Raw genomic sequence first — 26,591 nt, 5'->3', positions numbered from 1 at the left:
ATGATGAGCAACTGTTCCGAGCCGTGTAACCACCTTCAAAGATAAGGTCAAATTTGCAAGTGCTAGCTACACCTAAGGGAACCGTTTCCTTCCCCCAAGAAAACACTCTGAGTATTTTCAGTTGCTGAATATCAAATGTTTATTCCTTAATTTCCTACTACTGCTAAAATCTATTTCATGAGTCGCTCCTCTTAAAACAAGTCTTTATTTCATAGAAATTGTATCATTTGATAATCCACTTCGAAATGTCCAGTGCTGAAGATGAGGATGCTTTAGAGCACAGTATGGAAACCAGGCCAGGTGGACCCCAATGAAGGCTGTACTCCCCACGCCAACCCCCCACCCCCAAATCTGCAAACAACTCAGGGAACAGCTCTGCAGAGCCAACAAGGTTGTCCAAGTCAGCTGGAAAAACACCACCAAACTTGATTCAAATTACAAATGCAGTACTGTACTGTACGTATCCATCATTACGCACGCTCACAAGAATATAAGTATGCGTAATGACATATCTGGTCTCACTTTTAAAGTAACCTAGACACAGGCACCTACCAATTTTAAAACTACTGAATAGCCCAACTTTACCTAAGGTTAAAAATGTTGTTGCGCATACATTGGCTGCTTCAGAAGCATTGGGCATGCAAACAGGAAGCAGAGAAAATATTCCAGCTAAGACCAATCACATATTATATGTATTTAAGAATCTTTCCAGCCAAATTGCATTCAAAGGAAGACTATCTAGAAGGGCCAGGGCCAGTTTCTAGGAGAAGGAATCCTGCTGATGTTCCCTGGCACATCTGTGCCTCCTCCAAGACCCTGGAGGTACAAATGCAGGCAGATTCACCATGGTCCCCAGGGTGACGTCAGCTTCTGGGGGCAAGAGCAGCTGGTTGTCCTTGGCTCACAGGAGTCTCTCGAGCCTTGCAATTTCACCCAGGTCTGGATGGCTGCTCCAGGCTGATGGGGCCATTTCAACCTGTCAAGCCAGGAGGTCATCTGGGTTATAGTCTGTCAGTGACCTCCAGGAACTACAGCTTTCCACTAAATGGATCATTGGCTCTACCCCCCGGGACAATGTTGGGCAGTGAAAGACGGTTTTGTGGGTTTGTTTGTTTGCAATTTTAAGATGACCTATAGAAACAGCCTCGCTTGGAATTAATAGCACCATGAAAACATAGATAATGATAGAAAACAGACTCATACAATAAAGTCACTTCTGATTCTAGGCAATGTTTTCTACCACTAATGTGGTAGAAACAAGTCAACAAAGTAAATCATTTTAACTGAATTTGGGAAAATAAGAGGTCTTTCTGGAACAAAAATATTCTTGTAGGGAAAATATAGGCAAATTATATTCATTGGGCTACAATTAAATATATATAATATGTGTTTTATTGAGCAGCAGAGGGCGAAAATGTAGATAAAGCTCCCTACTCAAGAATGTCTGTCGGAGCACCTGGGTGGCTCAGTCAGTTAAGCGCCGACTTTGGCTCAGGTCATGATCTCACGGTCTGAGTTCCAGCCCTGTGTAGGGCTCTGTGCTGACAACACAGAGCTTAGCGCCTGCTTCAGATTCTGTGTCTCCCTCTCTCTCTGCCCCTCCACGCTCATGCTCTTTTTCTCTCAAGAGTGAATAAACATTACAAAAAATTGTTTTTTAACAGAATGCCTGTCAAGTAGTCATGTAGAGTATTTTAAAAAGGAAAACTGAAGGCAGAAGAAGGCGTCTAAACTCTTGGGAATAGAGGACTGGGGTTCAGATGTTGGAAAAGAGTACTGTGTACTAACCTATTATAATAGTACAATTACATGTTGATACCTCAGAAATAAAATAGCTATAATTTTGAAGCACCTTCCCCTACTGTGTGGCTAAAAAGGAATGCTCAGCCCTAGAGGAAGAAGAGGTAGTCTATAGGTGAAGTGCAGAGAGATACTGGCCGTTGGCGGCCCATTTGCTTTGCAGATTCGGTACCCATGGCATCTTTTAAAAATATCTGGAGATGTGTTTGTTCTCCTGGCTGGTGCATTGCTAGAAGCAGATATGAAGATAGGAATTCCATCCCAGTGAGGTCTATTTGTTGAGCACACACGAGCTGGGCTTTCTGTAAAACTAGTTGCAAGAGGGTGTTTTTGATAACCCAACAGTACCGAAGCAGCCTTTTAAAACCCCTGTTGACCGATAGTCACTAGTCCAGATTGAACAGAACACCAGCAGAAGATGCATGTACTCAAATCAAGTCTGACTCTCTGTGGTCCAGGGGATGTGGGAATCTTGTGCTTCAAGTCAGAGGGGACCTGGCCCACGTGGTTCATGCCTGGGTGCCACAAAGTTCCAAATTATGAGTCACACCTATAACAAAACGTAGCACAACATTTTTAAAGGCACTCTGTTCCAATTCCCTTCAACAAGTTTGCCCCTTTCATCTGACTCTTGTACACACACATGCACACACACAGACACACACACCATCCAAACTCTATGCTTCAAGACTCAGCACCAGCTCCATATTTGCCGTGAAGTTTTACCCAGCCTCCTCTTAACTCCTGTAATAAACATGACCTGAACTCTCGACTTCACAACTGAGGACTTTTGACACTATCGTATGATTCTACCCTCTATGTAAACACATCAGCTCTCCCAATGACATTACAGAGTGAAGACCAGGACTTGATTGAGTCTCCCCTCTCTCTACCCAACACAGATCATGTGGCCTGGTACTACTTACATAATCATGCAATAAATACTTGACAGAGGTGCTGAGACATGCTCTGCTTGAACTTGTGTATGCATATTGTTTTCAGAATACAGAGGAGAGACCCACCTACCTTCAAGAAGCTTACACTATGGCCTTTTTCAGTGATTACAGTTCGTAGGTGGGATGTGAAATAGTCCGACTCTGATCCCAGCCACAGCCGGGGTAGACACTTCTGTACATGCTGTCCATTCTAGCACAAGAGTCCCACCATGCATTACTCTGCTTTCTGTCTCAGGGATTTCTCTGTAGACTTGGGAGCCAAGCATAGAGCATGGCTCCAGGATGGATGAGGGAAAGTTCGTGGACCCTACAGGCAACTCCAACCCAGTGGGGATGGGATCCAGTGGATAAATACCCCACTTGCCATCCTTCAGAAGAACAATTCTTGGAGACACCTGTACACTCCTCAGAGGTTCTGTGGCCTCCAGCTGAGATCTCAGTAGTGCAATCTCCATTTGCTTTTCCTTCTTGCCTGTCTTACTCTCCCTGCTCGCTCATCCGTTTTCCCTGGGGTCACCTTCTAAATAAACTACTTCTACCCAAGTCTCTGTCTCGGGGTCTGCTTTTTCAGGGATCCAAACTAAAACAGACACATTATAACACACACAGGGATTAAACGAAAAGATTTTTTTTAATAGGCAAGTAATGAAATGCATGCTCTTTGTTAGTGACAAAGCTATGGTGGGAAATCTCCAGGGAACCAAAAGAGTCACTGAACACCCTGGGCATCAACTTCTCTCATCCAAAAAATGAGGAGATAGACTGAAGGAGCATTTAGATCCCTTCTCATGCTTTAATTCCATGATTACAGGTGCTGTTTGCATCCTTTTTACACAAGTCCTTTACCACTGAATGGTGGCAGAACTTCGGGGCCTTCTGTCTCATCACATATGTCCTCTCGTCGCAACCTCAAAGGCATAAGACTTATAAATTTTCCACAAGGGATGCTTCAAACTTTCTAGATGCTCCTCAGCTTGATGACCCTCAAACTGACAGTGTTCGCTCTGAATGGGAAAAGTCAAAGGTCGCACCTAACTGGCCTTGTGCAGCCATCCGGGCCCTCTCGCCCTCCACCTTCTTTTCACCAGAATAGCAAGAGCCTCACCAGCTCCTCCTCCTTCCCCTGGTAGCACCAGCCCAGATCTCTCTTCCAAATCTCTGTCCAAAACCCTTCATATACCCCTGCATCTCCCACAGCTCCTTACTCAACAATTTGTACCTCACTGATCTCCAATAACTGCTTATCAGGTGAATTAGAGAACTTTTTACCAAGGAAGACTTAGAATCATGCTAGCTTTTGAAATACCAATTAGAAAACTGCGGTGATACAATAGTGGTTTTATGGATCCTTTGCTCGTTTATTTTTTAATAGTGGTTTACAAATACATTGTTTGTCTGCAGTGTACTGCAGAAAAGGATAAACTTGAAGTGAAAAATTCAAATTTCCACAGAAAAGACTAAAATGAGGCCAGAGAGACATTTGGCCTTCCTTTAAAATAAGAAATTAAGGGCCCATGGGTGGCTCAGTCAGTTGCACACCTGACTCTTGGATTTCAGCTCAGGTCATGATCTCATAGTTCTATGGGATGGAGCCCCGCGTCAGGCTCTGAGCTGACAGTGCAGAGCCTGGTTGGGATTCTCTCTGCCCCTCCCCTATTTGTGTTCATACACATGCTCACTTGCTCTCTCTCTCTCTGTCTCTGTCAAAATAAATAAACTTTAAAAATAAATAAAATTAAAAATTAAAATTCCAAGCATAATGTGAAGAACACTCTGCTCTACCCAAACCCCCCGATGGAGCCATACCTGTGAGTCCAGGTTTCTTGGCTGTGTTCACTGCTGCCATAAACATGTATTCACTGTTAGGGTCATGCCCACTGGATCGATACTTCTGAAAGAGAAGTCAGAAACATGGTTTGTCAGCTGCTCTTCCTCATCTCCATCCCTGGTCTTTTTTCACTGTTTTCTGTTCTTGGTTGAAGTGATATGCGACAAAAGCGTTAGCATGTGGTGTAGGCTCCTGACTTCCAGCTAAGTAGGAGACCAATATGAAAAGGGCTTTAAATAAAAAGACCCTTCTGCTGAATTTCCTCCCTCATTGTTGTTTTTATTGTTCCCTTCTTTTGTAGATTTAGATAGCGAGCCCTATCTCACTCTATTCTTTATCTCTCTTTTTGAATTCCATTCTGGCACAGATACACCCATGGTCTGGCCACTGATATCTGTGTAAAATGCAGAATGGTGTAAGTTCTCTCATTGAGAACCTATATTATGAAAGACTGGAAATAACACCCCCCAGCACAGAGAGATTGTTTTGTCATTGTTGAATTCTCTGCCTAGTTTTTCTATGGTCTTCTTCAAAAACAGTCCTAACAACTTAGCCATGGAAAGAAGTTGGCCATTTACTTCTCAGCTAAGACTGACACCTTATAAGACTTTCTCACTGATTGTTTAACTGACAAGTTGAGTGAAACGAAACTGTTTCATCTTTGTCCTGACTCTGGAAACTTAGAATCAAATTTGCAGCCCATATTTAATGATTCTCAGAAGTCAGAAGCATCTATTTTTATGTTTCAATCTTCATCCTGACTTTTTATGTTTTCTTGGCCCCAATTCCCTTATCTTTTTGGAATAATAATAATAACAGCTCTTTCCATAAGCCCTCAAATCCTTTTTTAGAATGAAGCAGCTATAGAATAAGCTTCTGTTCCAAGTTAGTAGTTAGTAGACCTATCTTATGGAAAAGAAAATGTCTGTTAATCAAATCACTCTGGCAAGAACAGTAGGTGCTTTGAGTAAATAACTACTGATATTCTTCAGGAAAGCAGAGGCGAGAAAAATAGAGACATTGCTCACCTTTTTTGTAAGCCAACAAAGAAATACGCATCCAAAAATGTAGACTACAACAAAAGCTGAACACCCTATGGGTAACCAGAACTTCAGCTGGCAGCAAATCTGTGATTCTGGATTGGAAAGGAGACACGTTAAGGAAAAACTGTGAGAAACAAATCTCCTTTTTGGGTGCCGAATCACAAGTTCTTTTACCAAATTCAAAAAAGTGATTTAATCAAATGCAGTTTGCCTTCATTACAATCATGGAATCCAATGCACAGTATATAACACCATCTCAGTATTACAGCAAGCATTTAAAAACTAAAACCTGAAAGATTCTATGCACATAAATGATTACAAATGTGGTGACTAGGAAGGACTTTTTCTGTCTATATTTTTGTAGAAGACTAAGTAGGAAAAGTAATGGTACAAAACTATGGCTTTCAATCCCCTCACTTGATTCCACAAAACCAACACTAACCAAAACCTTAAGTTTTACATGACTAGAGCCAATGGCCATTAGGCCACAGATTTGGGTAATTGTCTTAAATTTTTTCCTGATTTTTAATGGCCTATGCGTTTTAAAGACAACATGACCTATTTTTTTCTTTTCTTTTTTGTTTTTTGGAGAGGGAAAAAGAGAGTGGGAGGAGGAGGGGCAGAAGAGGGAGAGAGAGAATCTCTAGAAGGTGGACTATGAGATCATGACCTGAGCCAAAATCAAGAGTCAAACACTTAACCGACTGAGCCATACAGGCGCCCCAACATAACCTATTTCTAACTCAATAGTCTACGTGATCAAATTGCATATTACTGATTAATACTAATTATTAATAATAAATTATCCCTTGCATATTTTTATGATAAATTATTGCCATCAATTGCACCAAAATGAGCTCCACAAACGATACTTATTTGCTTAGGGGCACCTGAGTGGCTCAGTGGGTTAAACATCCAACTCTTGGTTTTGGCTCACTCAGGTCATGATCTCACAGTTAGTGAGTTCGAGCCCCATGTCAGGCTCTGCACTGACAGTGTGGAGCCTCCTTAGGATTCTCTTTCTCTCTCTCTCAAAATGAAATAAGTAAATAAACTTTAAACAATAGTCATTTGCTTAGTTGTTTTCATTAGTGAGAAAAGCTGTTAAATGGGAACGTACTCTTAAGTCTGAAAGATGAAAACCGTGTCTTACCATAAATATTCAAATATTCTCTGCTAATATTCTTCTTCTGAAAAGGAGGAGGATCAAAAATTGACAGTTCGCAGGTGTAATAGCTGGCATGAGAATTGTCCAAATTATACAGGAAAAAGGAGACACTGTCATTGAATAACTGAGTTTGACAGAATTTCAGATTCTTAATGGACACCGTGTTACCACTTTCTTTTGTCTTAGTGAGATCACAGAGTACTTCCGTCCCTTTTAGCAACTTCATTTTAAATTGCAAGGCAATCTCACTGAATTTGCATGAAATTTGTATGCCTCCATCGTGAAAGGTAAACATCTCGGACTTGGCAGAATCATTGATTTCTCCTGGATAAAAGGGAAGAAAACAAAGCAAAAGTGACGTTTTATGAAGATGTTACTCTATTAGTTGTATTTGAGCACAAAATTTATCTCTTCGCTTCATAAAGTCACCTCTATTGCACCAAAATGAAAGAATTTCACAACCAAAAGAACAGGACAACAAATAAAACTCTGCCCTCGAAAATAACCTGACCAGAAATTTGCTTGTTACATATGAACATATAATATGTAATATATTAAAAAATATATTTACACAGGGCAGGCACCATATTATCGGATTATGCTTTTATATTGGAGACAGATGATAAACAAATATGTAGTAAAACATCTGAATTAATGCTAGGAAGGGAGTACTGTTCCAATAAAGGTGGGGGGTTGGGTTCTAATTTTGTTTATAGAATCAAATAATGCCCTTTTGATTTTTAAAATTGAGATTGAAGGAGGATTAGCACTTTGTCAAACAAAGGAAGATTTGGGATGAAATTTGGGGAATGATGTAACTTACAAAAAAACTTTAAAAAGTGAAAAATAGCTTAAACTAAAAAATGAACAATTACATATAAATATATATTTACACTATACCCTCCTGTCAGAGAGTAAAACAACAGATGAATCATTTTCAAATGATAGAAATGTGTCTTCTCTGAATCTGATCCATTGAGAATTGAATCAAGGTCTGATGACAATGGTAAGGCACCAGATTTTTGTCAATTTCTTTTTCTTTTTTTTTTTTTCCAATACATTTTAAGCTTTCTAGGAAGCCAAGGGTATTTTTGAAACCTACACAGAGGTCACACAAGGAAGGAGCCAAAATGGTTATAGTCTGGTTGTAGATTCTGAGTTACTGAGTTATAAGTAACTGTTCTCTTCTGTTCCTTTTTCCTTTTTTTTTATACGAGTTTCTCACTGAAATTGGGAAAATTATTAGCATGAAAGTTTTTCGCTTAAGTTTTGAAATCTGTCTTTATTCTTAAAGAGAATATAGCAAGTAAAAAAAATGTTGAAGGAAAAAAAGTTGTCCAGCCCTATTGTGAAATAGACATACTATCTGTGTATATTTCCCCTCTATCTTCCAGATATGCACTTGTTTTATAGACATATTTCTTTGTGTTCTGCTATTGTCACTTAATGATATATCATAAAAGTTCCATTTCTTACATAGTTGTCACAGTCATCCTTTTTAATGACTGTATGTATATTAGGACATAATGTTAATATATAATTTATTAAAGCATTCCAACATTGAATATTAGGGTGATTTTTAGCGCTTTGCTTTTATGACCTAGTCAAACTGTTTAAACATGTTATGGCGCTATGTATTGCCATGTTGCTTTCTGAAAGAACTTTAATTTATGATATGACTAAACATGATGCAGGTGGATTCACCTGCCACAACTCTGCTTGCACTAATTGTCCTAATTTTATTTAAGATTTAGCACAGTTACTTATTTTTCTTAATATCTACAGGCTTTAATTTAGATCTCTTTAATTTAGATTCCATATTACAAGGGGATAGATTTTCAACTTGGAGATTTGACTGTGAAAATATGCCTAAGTGTTCTAGTGTTTTGGTTATGACCACCCAGATTCCAACAAATTCCCACACCCAAACAACCAAAATTGCTGAACAAAAGGTCTAAAAAATATTATTAAAAGGCTTAAGAAGGTTTAGCAAAGAGAAGAAATTGGTGGGTTAAATCTGAAGAACCAGAACTCAGAGAGATGAGCAGAGTTTAGAAGTTGCTTTTACTCTGAGTGTTTGCTGTTCTCCCAGGTTCAAATTTTTGTTTTCATGCCTCAACTCCCAGAATCTTCAAAGTGAGAAACCTAGAAGGCCATCCTCTCCTCAGTAAATTGGGATCTCAAACGGTTCCCTTCTTGGACTATGGTTAAACCAGAAGGAAACCAGCTCAAATCACTTCAATGGTCCAGAAAACCTAAATCCTTGAATTTTGTTCAGGGTCATTTTGGATCATTATTACCCTTAGGCTATTGAGAGTAAATATGCAACTATTCTAGGAACAAAGATTTACATCGTAGGCCTCAAATCCTATCCACAAATAATATTTAAAAACAATGACAAGCACACCAAAAAAATTAATCAGACATGCAAGGAAACAAAACAAACAATGGACTACAGAAACAAAGCCCCCTTAAAGTCCTATATTTGAATAGTCAGATCCCAAAACAAACAACGGGGCTTACTGCATTTAAGGCAGTAAAAGACAAACTTCTAATAACCTCTGCAAAGCAAAGGAAACTAAAAGAAACAAACAAAAAACCTAATTTGAAAAAGAATCAAATAAAACTGGCAAAATCCAGACTATGATTAAAAATTCCATGGATATTTTCAAAGCATATTAGAGCTAAAGAGAGAATTGATGAACTAAAAAATTAGGTTAGAAAAATTATTTGAAGTGCAGTCATCATCCAGATTCAAGAATCCCAACAAATCCCTAGCAGATTTTTTTTTTAATGTGCACATCTAGATACATCGTAATGGAAATCCTAAAAGCAGCCATAGAAAAGAGACACTTTACCCTCAGAGAAGGAACTATTAGACTGGCAGGTGATGTCTCAACATCAACAATAAAAAACAAAGTGAAATAGTAAAGGTATGTATAATGAGAAACTTTGGTAAGTGAAGTATGCATGTTGTGATTTCTTGCCTAATGACTAAGAAAATAGAAACAGGGGGCCAGGGTGGCTCAGTCAGTTAAGTGTCCAACTTCTGCTCACGTCATAATCTCCTGGTTCGTGAGTTCGAGCCCGTGTAGGGCTCTGTGCTGACAACTCAGAGCCTGGAGCCTGCTTCGGATTCTGTCTCCCTCTCTCTCTGCCCCTCCCCTGCTCATGCTCTGTTTCCTTCTCTGTCTCTCTCTCTCAAAAATAAACAAACACTTAGAAAATTTTAAATAGAAAATATAACCTAAATGGATATCACAAAGTTCAGTCTAATGGTTTTACATAAAGGGAAGGAAATGTTGGATCAGGAAGCAAAACCCAGGGGGTAGAAAGGCTTCTGTGTGCCGACAGTGTTTTATTTCTTGAGATGTGATGATTATGCAGGCAAGGTAGTATGCTTTATAATTATTTATTGTGCACTGATGTTCAGTCTTCTGTATAGATGTCTTGTTCTAGAACAAAAATTTGTAACTATACAGAAGGAAAATAATGCTTGTCTTCATTTTAAAAATAGAGGAAACAATGTAAGCAAAAGGCAAAAGGAAATAACTGATAGCATGGATATATATGCAGTTTACATTAGATTAAAATGAAAGATATTTTCTTGGGGACTTATTTATGTGCAAATAAATTATGCTGCATGACTATTGTTCTGATGTTTAGGACTCTGTATTCTCCTGCAGAGAATAAAATCAGTGGGCTGGTTCTCAGTTTCTTTAGAAATGTCCAGGGCACCGGTGGGGGAAGGGGGAGGGGGGTGGCTCAGTTATTTAAGCATCCAACTTTGGCTCAGATCATGATCTCATGGTTTGCAAGTTTGAGCCCCATGTCGGGCTCTGTGCTGACAGCTCGGAGCCTGGGACCTACTTTGGATTCTGTGTCTCCCTCTCTCTGCCCCTCACCTGCTCATTCATTGTCTCTCTCTCTCTCTCTCTCTCTCTCTCTCTCTCTCTCTCTCCCCCTCCCTCCCTCCCTCCCTCCCTCCCCCCTCCCCTCTCCCTCTTTCTCTCAAAACTAAATATTTTAAAAATTAAAAAAAAATTTCCAGAGCAAATTTTCCCAGGACTTTAGAATGGCAGCAAGTAAACCACAGAGATCTTGGGGCCAAAGTGTCTGTGGCCACCATATAAACACATAGACATAGATGCCCTATCTTGTATTTCTGAAGATGTTTTGTCATAAGCTTCTCTTCTCTGCCCCATGCCCACACTATGACCCACAATCCAACACAAGATGAAAGGTAATGATCAGCAGTGCAGAGTAGTGGAAGATGCAACACAGTGATTCCCAAGGAAATGAGAGGAAAATTCTGGCCTTGCCATAGCAAGTCTGTGACTCTGGTACCCCTCTGACTTTGGTCTCTTCATCTGTGAAATAAGGAAGTACCAAAACATCTTCAAGTTCTTTCCAACACTTACTCACTAGGGATCCAGGATCAAAACCTATCCAAAGAAGATTGCAAGATAAGCTATTACTTTGTTGTTCCAATAGTCTTCTCTGTTCCAGAATCTTACTGGGATATTCCAGGGGGGTCAGGAGAAATAAATTGAATGAGACTATCTTCCTTGCCTGTGAAAGTGTTTAGGTAGGGCTAAGAAGACTACCTAAGTTTTTCTTGAGTGATAATGCCTAGGATGTGTGCCATTGACATCAGAGGAGTAGCTGGGGATTCCAAAGTGTCATTTCTTCTGGGCACTCTGACTTGTTCACTTTATCATATTTAATCTAGGTGGGCTTTTTATTATTAAAGATAGTGATAAGAAGCCTGACTTATGTTTCTACATAACCAATGCTTAAGCTTTTCGTCTGGAAAACCATTTGACAACTCTAAGTCTGCAATTTGAATGTTTTCAATTAAAAGAAGCAGGTATGACACTTAATCAAGTGCTTCATAATTACTTTGGCACTTGTAGAACAGATATGCTTCAGTACCTGATTAAAAATGCTCCTTAGCCTTTGGAGACATGTGAAAAAACACTATCAAAAGGAGATCATTCCTATAACCATGGCTAAAGCATTTAGCGGGTAGGCAGATAATTTAAGGAAAATCAGAATGTATTGGTTTCTTATAACTGCAGAAACAACTAGAATCTTTTCTTCACCCTTCCTGGATCTTCTCATCTCCAGATCTAATATTCAACTGGGAGTGCTGGTGTCATAACATCGATTTTTATAGCCAGTGTTCATTTTGGTTGAGTGTCAGATCTGTTTGATCAGTTCCTCTGCTGTACCAGAAGTTAAAAATTGTGAGAGTTCCCCTCACCAATCTTTCTTCTGTTCTTTCTTCCTTTATCTCAGCTTACTTTTTTTTTTACATACCACTTCTTATAAAATCATCTTCCAAAATCTCCCTTCCCACAGTCTTTGATAAGTTCCTCACCTTCCTCCCTAACATATCATCTCCATCTAAGTTCTCATAGACGCTGTCTGTCTATGTTTCAGACTCCCCAAAATACCTTCTCCTTCACAATTGTGTTTCTTGTAACATGGTTCAACTCCCACTCAGCATCATAAACAATTAGACCTGGTAAACTTAGAAATTATACAAGTCCAATTCTTTCTGAAGACGCAGACAGGTTAGATTATTTGTCCACAGGGAATACAACTTCTTGGGTGCAGAAAAGATTCTGGGTTTAATCTACGGTTGAAGTGCCACTAGCAACAACCAAGGGGCGGGTAATGGAAGCAGGCAACCACATGAAGCGAGACAGTGATCACTACAGACTGAGCTTACAGGAGCATGTTAAAGTCTATCTACGGGAAGAAGGCCTAACTTCCTGTACTTCTGTTTTATGTCTGGTTGAGTCTATCCACTGCTCCTGCATCTAAACTTCAACTGGGCCAAACCATATCATCTCTCTTTAGGACTGCAAGAGTCTCCTAACTTGCTGCTCTCACTTCTGCCCTTTTACCATCTATTCCCTTCAGGGAAGCCATAATGATCTTCTAACATTCGCAGATTGTGTCATTGCCCTGCTTATGAAATATAAATCTCACTTAGAATTAAATTCAACTCCTCAGCCTAGTTTCCATGACCTGCATGACCTACGTAGCTCTCCAACACCATTTTATACCAGTCACTCACTACGCTGCAGTCATACTGCTCTTCTTTCTATTCCTCAAATATAAGAAGCTGGTCCCCTGGGCTTCGAATTTGTTGGTTTTTCATCTAGAATGTTCTCTCCAGTCTTCACATAACTACTACTTCTTTAGCGACCACTGACCACTCAATCCAAAGTACACCCCCAAGTCATTTCTGTCCTATTACTGAGAGAAAATATTTATCATTGCCTGAAATAATCTGGTTTATTTATTTACTTATTTATTGTCTGGCTACCCCACTGTTACATCAGGTTTACCCCACTATTTAAAATTAGGTACCTTCTTGATCTCCTTCACCAATCCATCCCAACTATCTACAATAGCATCTATAGTATGTAGTAAGTCATAATAAATATTTATTAGACACAGAGATGAACTAATGAATATGTAGATTTCGGTGATGTTATAAATCTGGGGCGATGAATAGAATATACAATGTAAGAACCAAAAGGACTCTCAGAAATGATCCAGTTAAGCCTTTCATTTTATATTTACATTTATCAAGCTAGACTTGGGGCAGAAAAGTGAGTATCTTGCCCAGGATTCCATAGCATGTTCCATGCTGGAACATGATCTCATGATTAGCTATGCCATGTTGTCTTTCTTCTAGAAGCAAGTACATGCAAATGTATAATCAAGCATGAAGGGTATCTCCTGAAATGGAATGTCAGATTCTAAAGAAAATTCTCTCTGAGCTCTAAAGAAACAGATTCTTTCTCTTTAAATATCTACTAGGTTCATAAAGACTTGTTTAGATGATTGATGATTCTCTACAGAGGAGAGGACAAGTTTAAACCTGGTTGATTATTTAGATCCTCCAGAGTGCACAGTCTTTAAAATTGCCCAATGTATGGCCAAGACAGGGGCCCCTGGACCAATGATTCTTCTAATACACTCAGATGTTTCATAACTACAGCATGTTAGTGACTTAGGATAAAACACCATGCTATATCTTTCAGCACTTAATACATTATTTAAAACACAATAGAAATATGTCCTCTTGACTCCGAGTAATGGGTCTTAAAATCTAAATATTAAGTATTAGTTTTTGTTTTGCTACCATATCTGTTTCCTTGTTAGTACTCCTGGATTATAAGTACTCTGGAGAGCAGGTATTGTGTCTTCTTAATCACATAGACTACCATGTCTAAAGGGTACAACCTTCCCAATAGAGGTTCAAACCTGTTAACTGCTGCTAACTATGATTGTGATAACTTTACTCTTGACATCAGTGGACTAATGTTTCCAAGAGTAAAATCACGGTCCTTATACTAGGTGATTTCTTTAGGTTTTCAAGTTATTTAAGGGATAAGAACATTGGTATCCCCTGGGTGTGGGAACTGTGGAGGTTGTTAAAAAAAAAACAAATCAGAAGAAAAGATCATTCTCCTGAGAATTGTACTGTGGCTCAGAAGAGTTTTTGTACGTTGTTGTTTTTTTTAAAAATATCTAAACCATTCCATTTCTATAGTATAAGATGGCCTTACTGGAACCCATCCTGCTAGGACTCCTTGTAAGCAGTTGTATTATCCCCTGTTGAAATCTTTTGGCAAAAACACTTTAGAAAACCCACACAACTGCAGGGGGTGTGAGACAAAACAGTAATTTTATTTTATTCTCCTTAACTCAGACTTCTAACCACAAACCTCCACAAAGGTCTCAGAGCGATAGAAAGATAAGATCTCCTGAGTATGCAATTATTGATAGTGCTTATTAAACATGTTTTCTGTAATCAAACAATAAACTTTAGCTTAGCACGGCACATGAGTGTGACATAAGAGGTGAAGTCCTAAAAACTGCAGCGTTTATTTAGGGTTTGTTACATTTTATCTTTTACTAAGAAATGTTGGCATTTAAAAAAGCGTGCGTTTACCACTTTTTTTCACCTTTAAAGTATTGTCATTTTTTACGAGTCTACTGGCTAAAACTTTTAGAATCCTGATTACATATTTTTATACACGCATCATTTCTATACTTACATTACTATTCAAAGGCATCCATACTCCAAAGAAGTGATTGAAGTGAGTAGGGAGGATAAACAAAATAAACCCAATTTGATCTAACTTCCTAACAAAGACAAAAGATGTGAAGAAGTGAGGAGAAAATCAAAAAGCCAAAAGAGCGCGTGCGTGTGTGTGTATATGTGCGCGCACACGCACACAAATATGTGTATTGTTTTTACTCTCCAAGGAAATTTGTTGGGGGGATAAAACAACCCTTGGTCCTCTAAAGTGTGTATCCTATTACAGAATAAGAAAAATATGGAAAAATGATTTTCTTCTAGTAAAAACTTTCTTCATAAAAACAGAAGAATATCAAATATGCTATAAAGTTTTGTCGCAATATTCATGAAGTAATAGTTAAGTTGCAAACAAGTTACTTTCCTAGTTAATTCATTGTCAGTGATTTAAAATTGCCCCACCAGGGAAATTACATGAGATTAAATGAGCCCACGTCTCTTACACAGAAGGGGAGGGAGAAAGAATTTTATTGGCACCCAAGAATATCCACATTACTTCCCATCCCTCCTTTGGGCACATAGACAAGGAATTGGCTGGGTGAGCTTGTTACACTGAAGGCTCCAGCTCTCCTCTCTACTCTAGTAACACTCACCTTTATCTCAGCCACCCCTTCCCTTGGCTCCAGTCCTTTATCACCAGTTTCCTTTCAACATCTCTATCTGGTTTCCTCTGATAGATCAAGAATAACATTTCCAACCTGAACTCAGTATTCACTCCCAAACCCAAACCTTGTCATTTAAGGGAGTCACTAGTCTGACCCCCTTCCTCATACCTCCCTCTCTCTGGTTCTCCTGATCCAATTGGCCACTAAGTCCCGTTGACTTTAGCTCAAGGATATCTCTTGAATTCAGTTGCTTTTCTCTATTTCTGTTGCCAATCCAAGGCATTTTTGTGTCTTCCCTCCTCTGTGGAAGCTTCTTGACTGGCCTCAGCAGCAGTCTCTCCGTTTCCAAATCCATCCTCCATGCTGCTTCCAAATTTGTGTTCCTAAAAAGCATTTCACTCCCCAGCCTAAAGTCTCTATGATATTGTTACTTATGAGGTAAAAAATCAATTTTCTTAGCATGACACCAGCTCTTTTCACAATCTGTGGACCATATATGGTCCACCTATACTAAATTTTTGGCCGTTCTTCTCACATCCTTAAACTATTCCCATAAACTAGAATATCCCGGTACTTCTTTGTCTTCTTAGAAACCCCCATGCATTCTTTAAGAACCATTTTAAATTGGTCCCTGAGACCCCAGACAAAGACACCTATCTCTATGCTCTCAATAATACTTTGTTTACACCAACGTATTTACAATGCATATCATCTTAGATCATAATTATTTTGTCTGTCTTCCTCATTTAACCATGAGCTTCACAAGGATAAGAACCGTAGTATGGTCACCTAAACCATCCAAAGAGCTAGAACATTTTATAAGCTCAATAAAATAAATGAATGCATAGAAAAATATGGAGGCTGAGCATGTTTGGCAAATGTCCTGCAATGGACTGAGGAGAAGAACGAGAAAAGCAGAGCAAGAGATTCTGTTTACTGGAGAATACTTGTTTCCCAGTCCAAAGACAAAGACTCAAACTGAATGCTACCTGGCCAATTCTCTGAAGCCTAATAGGTCTGGAAGTTAAATAAATATTTCAGCTTTCAAAAGTTTCCAAATAATAATACAACAACAATTTATAAGCATTGAGAGTTTCTTGAATACTGTTAAATGCATTACATGCAATACATAATTTGATGTTCATAACAGTCTTTTATGTTGGATTTTCTATTTTAAGGAAACTTTCATATTTTGAGGAAACAGAGGCTTGAATCACTGGCCCAAAGTTATTGAGCCAATATGTGGTGGAACCATAATATGAACCTAGACAATCTGAGACCAGAGCCCGCATTCTTAAGGAGCCTCTTAGTCCAGTAATCTAGTCCAAGCCCCTAATGCCACAGAACCTGAAGCCCAGGAGCTAAAGAGACTTGCTGAAAAAAAAAAAAAAAAGAAACAAAAAAAGAAGCTTTTAACATTAAACTTGATTGGGAAGTTATGTTTGGATATTTCTTTTCCTTCCAGATGTATTGGGTATATTATCATCCCAAGTACTTTAAGTACTATTTACATTGATGCCACATATGTATTCTGTGATTTAAAAAGTTATATACCAAAAATACCTAAAATAATTTCTTAGATATAAAATTACTTTGTGCTGAACACATTTCTTTAGATATGCTCATTCAACAACCACGTGTTAAGCTATGAGCTACCCTGTGTATTTGAATCTGCAACAAAGTCTAGCTCTTTGCTCTGACAAACTTCTTTTATTCTGTAACTTCTCTGCCTGTAGACATGTAAAAACATGGATTCACACATACAAACTTTCATTATCATTCAACAGGTACAAACAGGAAATAATGGGAGATTTTTGTTTTAGACATAGTACAACATAGACACAACTTTTCTTGTGAGTGAACTAGAGGATTTGTTTGTTGTTGTTTTCCATGAATGGGCATTTTGGTGATGAGTCCTAGGAAAATATAAACGTTGGCTGTAAAAAGTTTGATTTCTCAAATTCAAAACAGCTATATTAAAATGATCTCTAATTGCTTGTTGAAAGTGCCATGCCTATGTCAACACAGCTCCGACAAACAAAAGCTACTATCAGAACTAGTGGTTGACAGATCCAAAATTCGTGAGTCTGTCACTGTCCCTAGAGTCAACTCGATTTTTCTTAGCGTTGTCTCACACAAAGTAGAAACAGGCATCAATATGTTATACGTGACCCAGAGGAGGACCATATCCCCAACAACTGACTCTCTTTAAACTTGGAAATCTTGGTCTGTTTTGATCAACCTTACAGGCTAAAGCAATGAAAAAAATCATGTTTTGACTAACAGTTTTCATTTGTGTTGTATACTTTCTAAATACTTAAGTTCTACTTTCTAAAATATAGTTTTGAATTTTTTTTAATTTTTTAATGTTCAGATTTTGAGAGAGAGAACAGGGGAGGGGCAAAGAGAGAGGGAGACAAAGAAGCAGGCTGCAGGCTCAGAGGGCTCTGAACTGGCAACACAGAGCCCAATGTGGGGCTTGAACTCACGAACTGCAAGATCATGACCTGAGCCAAAGTCAGATGCTTAACCACCTGAGCCACCCAGGTGCCCCTAGTTTTGAATTTTCATAAGAAGTCTTCAAATGCCAAAGGTCCTATTTTACTTAGGATGACCAAAAAGTGCCATTTGAAGGACTCAATTTATTAGAATAGCAATAGCACAGACGAGCCTTTAATGAGTAAATGTGGCCCTTTCCTTGGGTATTAAAAGGCTACAGATGATTTTTATTTACAAAGTTTAATAAATCCTTTTGCATAGAAATTTCCTATCCTTAAGCTAGGAAGGTAGCATAAGTTGTGGATTTTGCTCAGTTTACAACTGCGAATATTGAGGCCATTTTTTTTTAAGTCAAACAAGTTTATACACCTTACAGTGAGCAAAACCAAAATGAGAATCAGGCCCTGTCTACACACCTACATTCTGTTTCTACCAAGAAATGGGAATATGCTGTTAGCAATTTAAAAACTATGCTATTCTGGGGCGCCTGGGTGGCGCAGTTGGTTGAGCGTCCGACTTCAGCCAGGTCACGATCTCGCGGTCCGTGAGTTCGAGCCCCACGTCGGGCTCTGGGCTGATGGCTCAGAGCCTGGAGCCTGTTTCCGATTCTGTGTCTCCCTCTCTCTCTGCCCCTCCCTCGTTCATGCTCTGTCTCTCTCTGTCCCAAAAATAAATAAATGTTGAAAAAAAAATTAAAAAAAAAAAAAAACTATGCTATTCCACTTCATCTGAGGGGGTTGCCAATAACAATGAGAAATTAGGAAAGCCACTGTGTTCACTATGGCTGAAAAAACACGGCACTCAAGATCGTACATGAGAATAATAGATATTCCTAGAAAGAAAAGAAAAAGACAAAGATATGATTAAACTATGGGGAGAAAAATAGCCCTGAAAATTTAAAAAAAACAAAAAAACAAAACAAAACCCTCAAGTCTACAGATTGAAAAGGCTCACTCAGTCCCAAGCGATATTAATGAAAATACTCAGAGCTAGGCATGCCCTGGCAGAATTCCTGAATTCCAATATTGAAATAAATAGCATACAAGATCCTAGAGATTTTTTTAAAGTTACTTACAAATGAGCGAGAATCAGAGTAGCATGGAACTGTTCACCTGTAACCCTAGAAGCCAGCGGACAGTGGATGGGGGTCCACAGAGAATTCAGAGAAAAGACTTCAGTCCAGGAATCCTATTCCCAGAAAAGATACTGGTCACCCATCAGAGTTAAAGAAAGACTTCTTTACCCGTGCTGGAATTCACAGAGTTCGAGGTATCTGCAGAAAATGATAGAAGTCTTCTAATCACTGTATCAAAACAGAGATCACAAGACAGGAGCAGATGGCAAGAGGGGTGCTGGCACTGAAAATAGGTGAAGGAAGTGTGAAGAAGAGATCCTTAAAACAGACAAGAAATACTGTAAGAGGAAACCTGGCAATGATCTGCAATTATTATTTCAAAGCCCAAGATTGGGGCGGGGTTGTGCTAACTGGACAGCGTGAGAGTGGGACGGGAAGAACCTTCAGGAATTCTCAGATCAGTGGGGAGTGTGGAGTCAGCACATCAGGCAAGGCCATTGTCATTATTTTAATCCAATAATAGGCACTCAAGATGCTCTAAACATAATGACTACTCAGTTAAGAACTTTAGTGAACCTTCCAAATTACAGAAGCAAAGAAGGAAGTTAAAAGAAACTTAGTTAAAAGGATACAACAGCAAAGGAAAAGAAATAGAAATAAACACGACAATGAAGGGATAAAATCAAGTGTATCAGATTTTCAGGCTCATCACACTGACTGGGAATGGCCTGAATTCATCAATGGGGAAAAAAGTCAACAATCTGGGTTTTTAACACTCCAACATGACTACTTGAGGGGGTTGTGGGAGGGGCTGAAGGTCAGCTCGGATCAGCAGGCTTCTCTCTAATCTCAGGGGGGAGCCCATCTGCAGGCAGCAAAGGGCTGTTTTTCCTGAGGTGATGGAATTCAGGGGTCACAGATTGGATGCTTTGGAATCAACAGCAAGGCTCAACTTGCACCTGAGGGTTATCCTCCCAGCCACTTCCCAGAACACATCGTGAGACATGCACATTTATTAGGCACCATCTCACATCCATCATTCCCACTCAGGTACAGCATCCACGCTGCTTTCAGAGTGGTCTTTCTGAAATCAGAATTCATAAGGTCACCCACATGGTTCTCACTGCCCATAAGGTGTAGAAAGAGGGTCTTCCAAACCCAGGTAGAGGTTCACGTTTTTTCCAGACCCTTTTACAACAAGGAGCTTCCTATTACTCCAGAGTCACAAGATGATGACTTTGTTAAATTTTACACTGAGATCAATGGTTAAGACTAGAAATCACTGGGGCACCTGGGTGGTTCCGTCGGTGGAGCGTCCAACTTTGGCCCAGGTCATGATCTTGCGGTTCATGGGTTCGAGCCCCACCTCAGGCTCTGTGCTGACAGCTCGGAGCCTGGAGTCTGTTTGGAATTCTGTGTCTTCTTCTCTTTCTGCCCCTCCCCGGCTCGTATTCTGTCTCTCTCTCTGTCTCTTTCTCTCTTTCTCAAAAATAAATATTAAAAAAATATTTTTTTAAAGACTAGAAATCACCAAGGTTTCCAACCTATTAACTCATCAACCAAATGCAAACCTGAGAATTTCTCTCCTTTTAAAATTTGTTATAGCTCTTGCTACTTCAACACAATGAGGAAAGAATGTGAAATCTGGAGTCAGGTATATTTTGTGTTGTAATCTTGGTTCTGCCACTAATTACTATGTAACAAATCACTCAGCCTTTCCTGGTCTGAGATTCTTCAAACATCGCCTGAAGATAAGATACTCCCCCTTTTTGTGGGATGAGAGAGCCTACTTAGTTGGGAGGATTAAAAATATGCCAAAAGAAAAGACCTGCAAGTGCTTGGCATACTTCTTTTAGGCTCTTAAGAACCGTTTGGTGCTAGATATATGCAGCGTGATGGAATTTTGAACATGGAGACTGTTAGCAACTTAGAATCTCCATTTAGTCATTCACGCCTGTTTTGCCGCCTGTCAAACCAAAAATGGCTTGTCACATGGCATAGTGTTCTGTGTGGTAAGAGTGAATTCTGGTATTATTCCACTAGAGCTTAAGATGAACATCGTTCTAGAAGCACAATCTCTTTACCAGCTTAGTCTAACAACTCGAAATAACTCTACCTAGGTTGGATTCATCCTTCCATAGAAATAACACGATTATTAATTCAAGTATCAGACTGATAATAAGCACATTATCAACAACTCTAAGGGCCCAAGTGGGTTTAACATACTGGGGTTCATTTGGGCAGAACAAACCTTTCAACGACTTGAGCCAATGTTCTTGGAAAAAATCCAAAATTCTTTAAACGGCCCATATAGTCTCAATGGTCCGCTCTCTGCTCTCCTTTCCAGCATCATCTTATACCTTCCCAAACCCCTCTCCTTCAGGCACATCTACCTTCTTCCAGTTTCCTGACCTTAATTCATTTCCTGTTGCTACAGCTCCTTTGCACTTCTTCTTTTCCTGGTATGGAACCTTCTTCCTCACTCTCATACGATCCTCCCCATTTATTCTTATCCTTCCAATCTTAATTCAAGTGCCACGTCCACAGAAAAGACTTGAATATCGCTTCCAAACTCCACCTCCGTATCTACTCAGTCTAGAGAGGATTCTTTGTGACATCCTCTGAATTCTGGCTATAGTGATCACTAATTCATGGGATTACTGGATTAACGTCTCAGTCATTCAGTTAGCGTCATGAGAGCAGGGGCTGATGATAAGGGTTTGCTCATCATTGTTCAACAGCAGCTTGCACAGTACCTCCTGCCTGGCAAGTGCTTGATGCTGCATGAATGAATAGATGAGTGAATGAATGAATGGATAAATATCCATTCCAAAGCTATTCATTTGTTGTTCAATAAAAGATTTCACTGGGTTGTGGAAAAGGCCTTAAAAACAAGCAAGTAGTCCCAAGCTGGCTTTGGAACTTGTAAGTAGACTTTGATCGTTCACTCCTCAGTCCTCGTTACTTAAGAGCATTTGGGCCACCTTGAACTACCACAGGATGAAACATTTGACCAATCCGCTTTTGCTTTTTAGTTTTTTGGAGAGAAAAGTAAAATCTATTTCTTTGTACAACTGCAAAATTTATGTCTAGCTAGATAAGATTATACCTACTAAATTTCTGCTTTCACTTTCAGTGTTCATAGAACTTTCCAACTTAATGTCATTTCACTTTGCTTTTGCCAACCTCAAGAACATGGATCAGAGTGAAGGATAAAAGTATTACAAAAATGTACCAAGTTAAAAGCAGAAACCCGTTTATTAATTTAGTTGTAGGTAGCATTATTTAAATCGTTCAAACAGTCTGACATACGCCATCTAAGAGAGAGAATTGAGGACTTCAGAATGGTCGCTTGTTTTTCCTTAATGTCTCCAGAGGCTAGGGAGTCTTTTTACATCATCCACTACTCCTTGGCCTTTTCGAGGGACCCTGACACTTAGCGTCAAATAAAACCTCTGTGGCAGCCTGTGGCATATCTGACACAAGATCACCCAGATAAGATGAAAATCAAAATCCTTTTTTTTTTTTTTCCAAAGCCCTTCCATTTTATTTCCTCCTTCAAAAAGAATTCCCAGTCCAAATGCCAAGACTATTTTATTTTCATTCAGTTGACACAAGTCATTTTGCCTTTCATCTTTCTCTGAGAACAGTAAGCCACTCTTCGACTTGATCCACTCACAGGTAACTCCAAGCAGGTAATTTAAAATTTTAATGGTCGGATGAAACCTTTTTCTTCATCTTAAAACACAATATCAAAGGAAGCGGTACAAACTCCACGCTCTCAGCAGCTGCACCGCCACAGACACCCTGAGCCCAAGTGCTTGGGGCTCTTCTGTAATTGTTGCTGCTTTCAAAACAAAAACAACACAACACAACACAAAAACACAAAAAACAAACAGAAACCCCTTCTATTTGGCGCCTGACTTTTCCTACCTTTGGTTTCTCTTCATGTTCATTTGAATCATAACTTAATGAGAAATATTAAATGGGCCACTTACCTGTTAGGACTTCAACTTGAAAGCAGAAGAGAAGGAAATAGCAGAGGTCTAACTTCATGTTTGCCAGAAACAGATACAATCCTCCCCGGTGTTCAAAGCTGACAGTGAATTCATGTTCTCAACTGTTTTCTATTTGCTGGAAAGGAAGTGGGTTTTGTGAGGGTTTATGTAGTGTCACACTTACCATCAAGGCAAGGAGGTGTCTCTCTCGATTGATGTCAATGGCTATTTGAGAGGCATTGCTGCTTATGGGGTTCAGCTTAATCCATGGATTGCTGATAATTTTGAGAACAGACTTTCCCCTCATCCTGGCTCCAATAAAACCAGAGACAGAGGCCATGCTTATTCTCAGAACCACCCTACTCCACTGATCAATAGTTATTAGGCGGGGCGCCTGGGTGGCTCGGTCGGTTAAGCGTCCCACTTCGGCTCAGGTCGTGATCTCGCGGTCCGTGAGTTCGAGCCCCGCGTTGGGCTCTGTGCTGACTGCTCAGAGCCTGGAGCCTGTTTCAGATTCTGTGTCTCCCTCTCTCTCTGCCCCTCCCCTGTTCATGCTCTGTCTCTCCCTGTCTCAAAAATAAATAAACGTTAAAAAAAATTTTTTTAAAAATAGTTATTAGGGATAACAGGATGTGAAAATAGCCACATGATAAATAGCCTATTTTTTGACACCTTTCTGTCTTGTGTTATTTGCTCCAGAGATAGAAAGCCTTTGAAACACGACAAATAATAAAGGAAATTATTACAGAAATTGAAATAGAAGATATATCTGGAAGAGGAGCGACAGAAGGGTCTGACAAATACTTATATCACATTCACTGTAGATTGTAATTCCCCAAATGATGGATCACATGTTAATCCAACTTAAACCCTGCTCTGCATATTACAGCAGTCTGTAGAAACCAGAAATTCTGTATCGATAGCCCCAAATGAAAGCAAGAAAGTTGAAAAGCCCACCCGTAGTCTCTCCATCCCCGTGGGGAGATAGAACAGACAATAACAACAACAATAATAACTATTGTATAAATAAGGAGATTTTTACGTATGTAAGTGTTTATATGGAATACTTCTCTTAACACAAAACATGTACAAAACTAAATGTAAAATAATACAGATGTAATATGTATAAAACATAGAATATAGCTAACATTACATTAATCTGGATTATTTATGTATGTGTGTTTATATTATGTGTTTTTAATGTTTGTTTATTTTGAGAGAGAGAGAAAGCACAAGCAGGGGGAAGGGGCAGAGGGAGAAAGAGAGTATCCCAACAGTGCAGAGCCTGATGCAGGGCTTGATTTCACGAACCATGAGATCAAGACCTGAGCTGAAATCAAGAGTTAGGTGCTTAACTAAGTGAGTCACCCAGGCGCCCCTATATTATGTTTTATACGTGTATTAGTTCATTTAATCCTCCTAATCCTTCTGTGAGATGGGGACTACTAATCTGCCATTTTACAGATGAGAAAAACTGAGGCACAGAGTTATAAAGTACCGGCACAAGTCAGATAGGAAGTGGCAGTGCTAGGATTCGGAGAGTCTGGCTCAGAGTCCTCACTCTTGACCAGTGCAAGTAGAGCCATCCAGGCCACAGCCTGCTGAACCATCCAGAAGTCTGAACCAGCTTCCAAGATGCTGGATCCAGGCTGGGTTTCTGGGGAGTAATGAATGGGGCAGGATCCACTCTCAGCCTGCAGAGGTGACAGCCAGGTGAAAGGCTGAAGTCAGTAAGTCAGGGCAACCAAGATTTCAGTCCAATGTCCAGGCTTTGAAGCAGAACCCAGGTTTGGTGCTACAGAGGAGCAACTAGGGATACCCGGCCAGACCCAAGGGATCCCAAGGGTAAGGTACGAGGCTGATCCTACAGTGATACACCTAAATCTCGGATTTCCCGAGAGACTTTTTTCTAGGGCTCCTCAGCTTCAGTAGTGGGTGTGAAAGAAGCTATCTGAGGTGTTGAGCCAGCCTGAGCGGGAAACACTGGGCAACTGGGAACCTGTTACCCTGATGTCCTTCCTTTCCCTTCCACGTGCTCCCTGACGCATCAAGTGGAAATGCCTCCAGACCCGCCGTCATTGTACTGGAGTCCTTTTCCAGCAAAGAGGAGGCAGTGGAGAATAATTGACTTTTTCTAACCTTGTTGTGGCCTAGCTCTGGAACTGAGTTTGGAAAGCTCTTGCTTCATCTGATGAAAGCTATCGCAAATTCTAGCACTCAGCTGCAGTTACGCAGAGGGAAACAGGGCAGAAATCTAATAATGAACCTTAACTGAGTACCTACCCATGTGCCAGACATTGCACTTCACATGAGTGATCTCATTCAGTGCTCACAGCCTCTTTGTGACGTAGATCTCATTATTATTCCCATTTCTCAGATGAGGAAACTGAGGGTTAGAGAGTAAGTAGTGCAGGCTCACACAGCCAGTAAGTAATGGAGTCCAATCAAACCCAGCCAACGAAACTGAATCCCACACTCTTAATTACCACACCCTAATCACATGCCAGTCTTCATTTATCTGCCCATAAATCACTGATAACATGATTTGGGGGCCTCATATTTTGGCGGGAGTAGGGTGCTTAGGTCCTAGATGAAGTTCGAAAATATTTTAACGCAAAAGAAATTTCCTAAAAAAAAAAAAAAAAATCAGGTGCAATGTTTCTATAGCTCAAGGGGAGAAAAGTTAACACACGTCATGGTGTGGCTCGGCTCATTTCAACTGGATATGCACACTTTTATTCTAAATCTGCTTTTTCCCAACCAACGCAATCTCTGTTTGTAAGACACTTGGAGGTAACTGACGTTAAAGGTGAGCAGGCCTTGCCTCGATGTAAATGTGCCTTATGTCAGAGACCCACTGTGAGAGATCCTGTCCGTGCTGCCTCTTCTCAAAAATCTCAGTTAAGAATACAATTACTTGTGGTTTTAAATATACAGAACTACTTTTCATGTGCCTGGAAATAAACTGGGCAAAAATTTCCCTTCACCCCACAGGAAGCACTTTCTGTTTGCTTTTTTTTTTTTTTCATTTTTTATTCCATGACTTAAGACGGTTTTGATTTGTGTGTGCAGATGCCAGCAGTGAGGGTGGGGAGTGGAAAGTCTGTTGCATTAAAAGTGGAATGTTTATTATTACTCGACTTGTGGGCACCAGGGTTGGTAATGCTGTCTGTGTGCTTACTTTTTTGAAGTTCCGCAGGTGAATGTCTTTCTTTTGCTTTGCTTGAAACTTACTGAAGGCAATATTTGCATGTGCACAGGAGCCCACACACCAGAACCTTTGAGTTCAAACAACGGGGTTAAAAAGCACCTGCAAGGTTATCTGTGCTACACCTAAACTGGGTGTGCCAATCTAAAGTAGAAAAGCAGTGAAAGAGAAGTGTTGTCCCTAATCAAGATGGTTTCTCCTCCGAGTGGCACCACCATCCTGGCCCTTATTTAGCCAGAAGCCTGTGTGTCAGCCCCCTCTGCTCCTCGTGAATTCACCAATGAGC

The 26,591-nt window shown here is 39.8% G+C and overlaps 1 protein-coding gene across 1 annotated transcript; it reads right to left on the bottom strand.

Annotated features, from left to right (window-relative positions):
* Positions 1-1,567: 1,567 nt before the first annotated feature.
* Positions 1,568-23,220, bottom strand: ICOS (inducible T cell costimulator). The gene is made up of 5 exons (XM_043577600.1): positions 23,098-23,220; positions 6,781-7,119; positions 5,613-5,719; positions 4,563-4,647; positions 1,568-2,350 (listed from the first exon to the last, which is right to left on the bottom strand). Exons 1-5 carry the CDS (start codon positions 23,153-23,155, stop codon positions 2,310-2,312), a joined length of 630 nt encoding a protein of 209 aa, XP_043433535.1. The 5' UTR covers positions 23,156-23,220; the 3' UTR covers positions 1,568-2,309.
* Positions 23,221-26,591: the final 3,371 nt, after the last annotated feature.

Source organism: Prionailurus bengalensis, chromosome C1 (genome assembly GCF_016509475.1).
Source record: "Prionailurus bengalensis isolate Pbe53 chromosome C1, Fcat_Pben_1.1_paternal_pri, whole genome shotgun sequence".
NCBI lineage: Eukaryota > Metazoa > Chordata > Mammalia > Carnivora > Felidae > Prionailurus > Prionailurus bengalensis.
The sequence above is the reverse complement of the archived record's forward strand: the minus strand, read 5'-3'. Positions and strand labels throughout refer to the sequence as shown.

Excerpts from the sequence above, each read along its gene's own strand:
- ICOS (XM_043577600.1), bottom strand. The coding sequence starts at position 23,155 with ATGAAGTTAGACCTCTGCTATTTCCTTCTCTTCTGCTTTCAAGTTGAA. Across the intron at positions 5,720-6,780 it reads AGAATATTTGAATATTTATG|AATCACAGATTTGCTGCCAG; the intron begins GTAAGACACGGT and ends TTTCCAATCCAG. Across the intron at positions 2,351-4,562 it reads CAAGAAACCTGGACTCACAG|GTGTGACTCATAATTTGGAA; the intron begins GTATGGCTCCAT and ends GTTTTGTTATAG.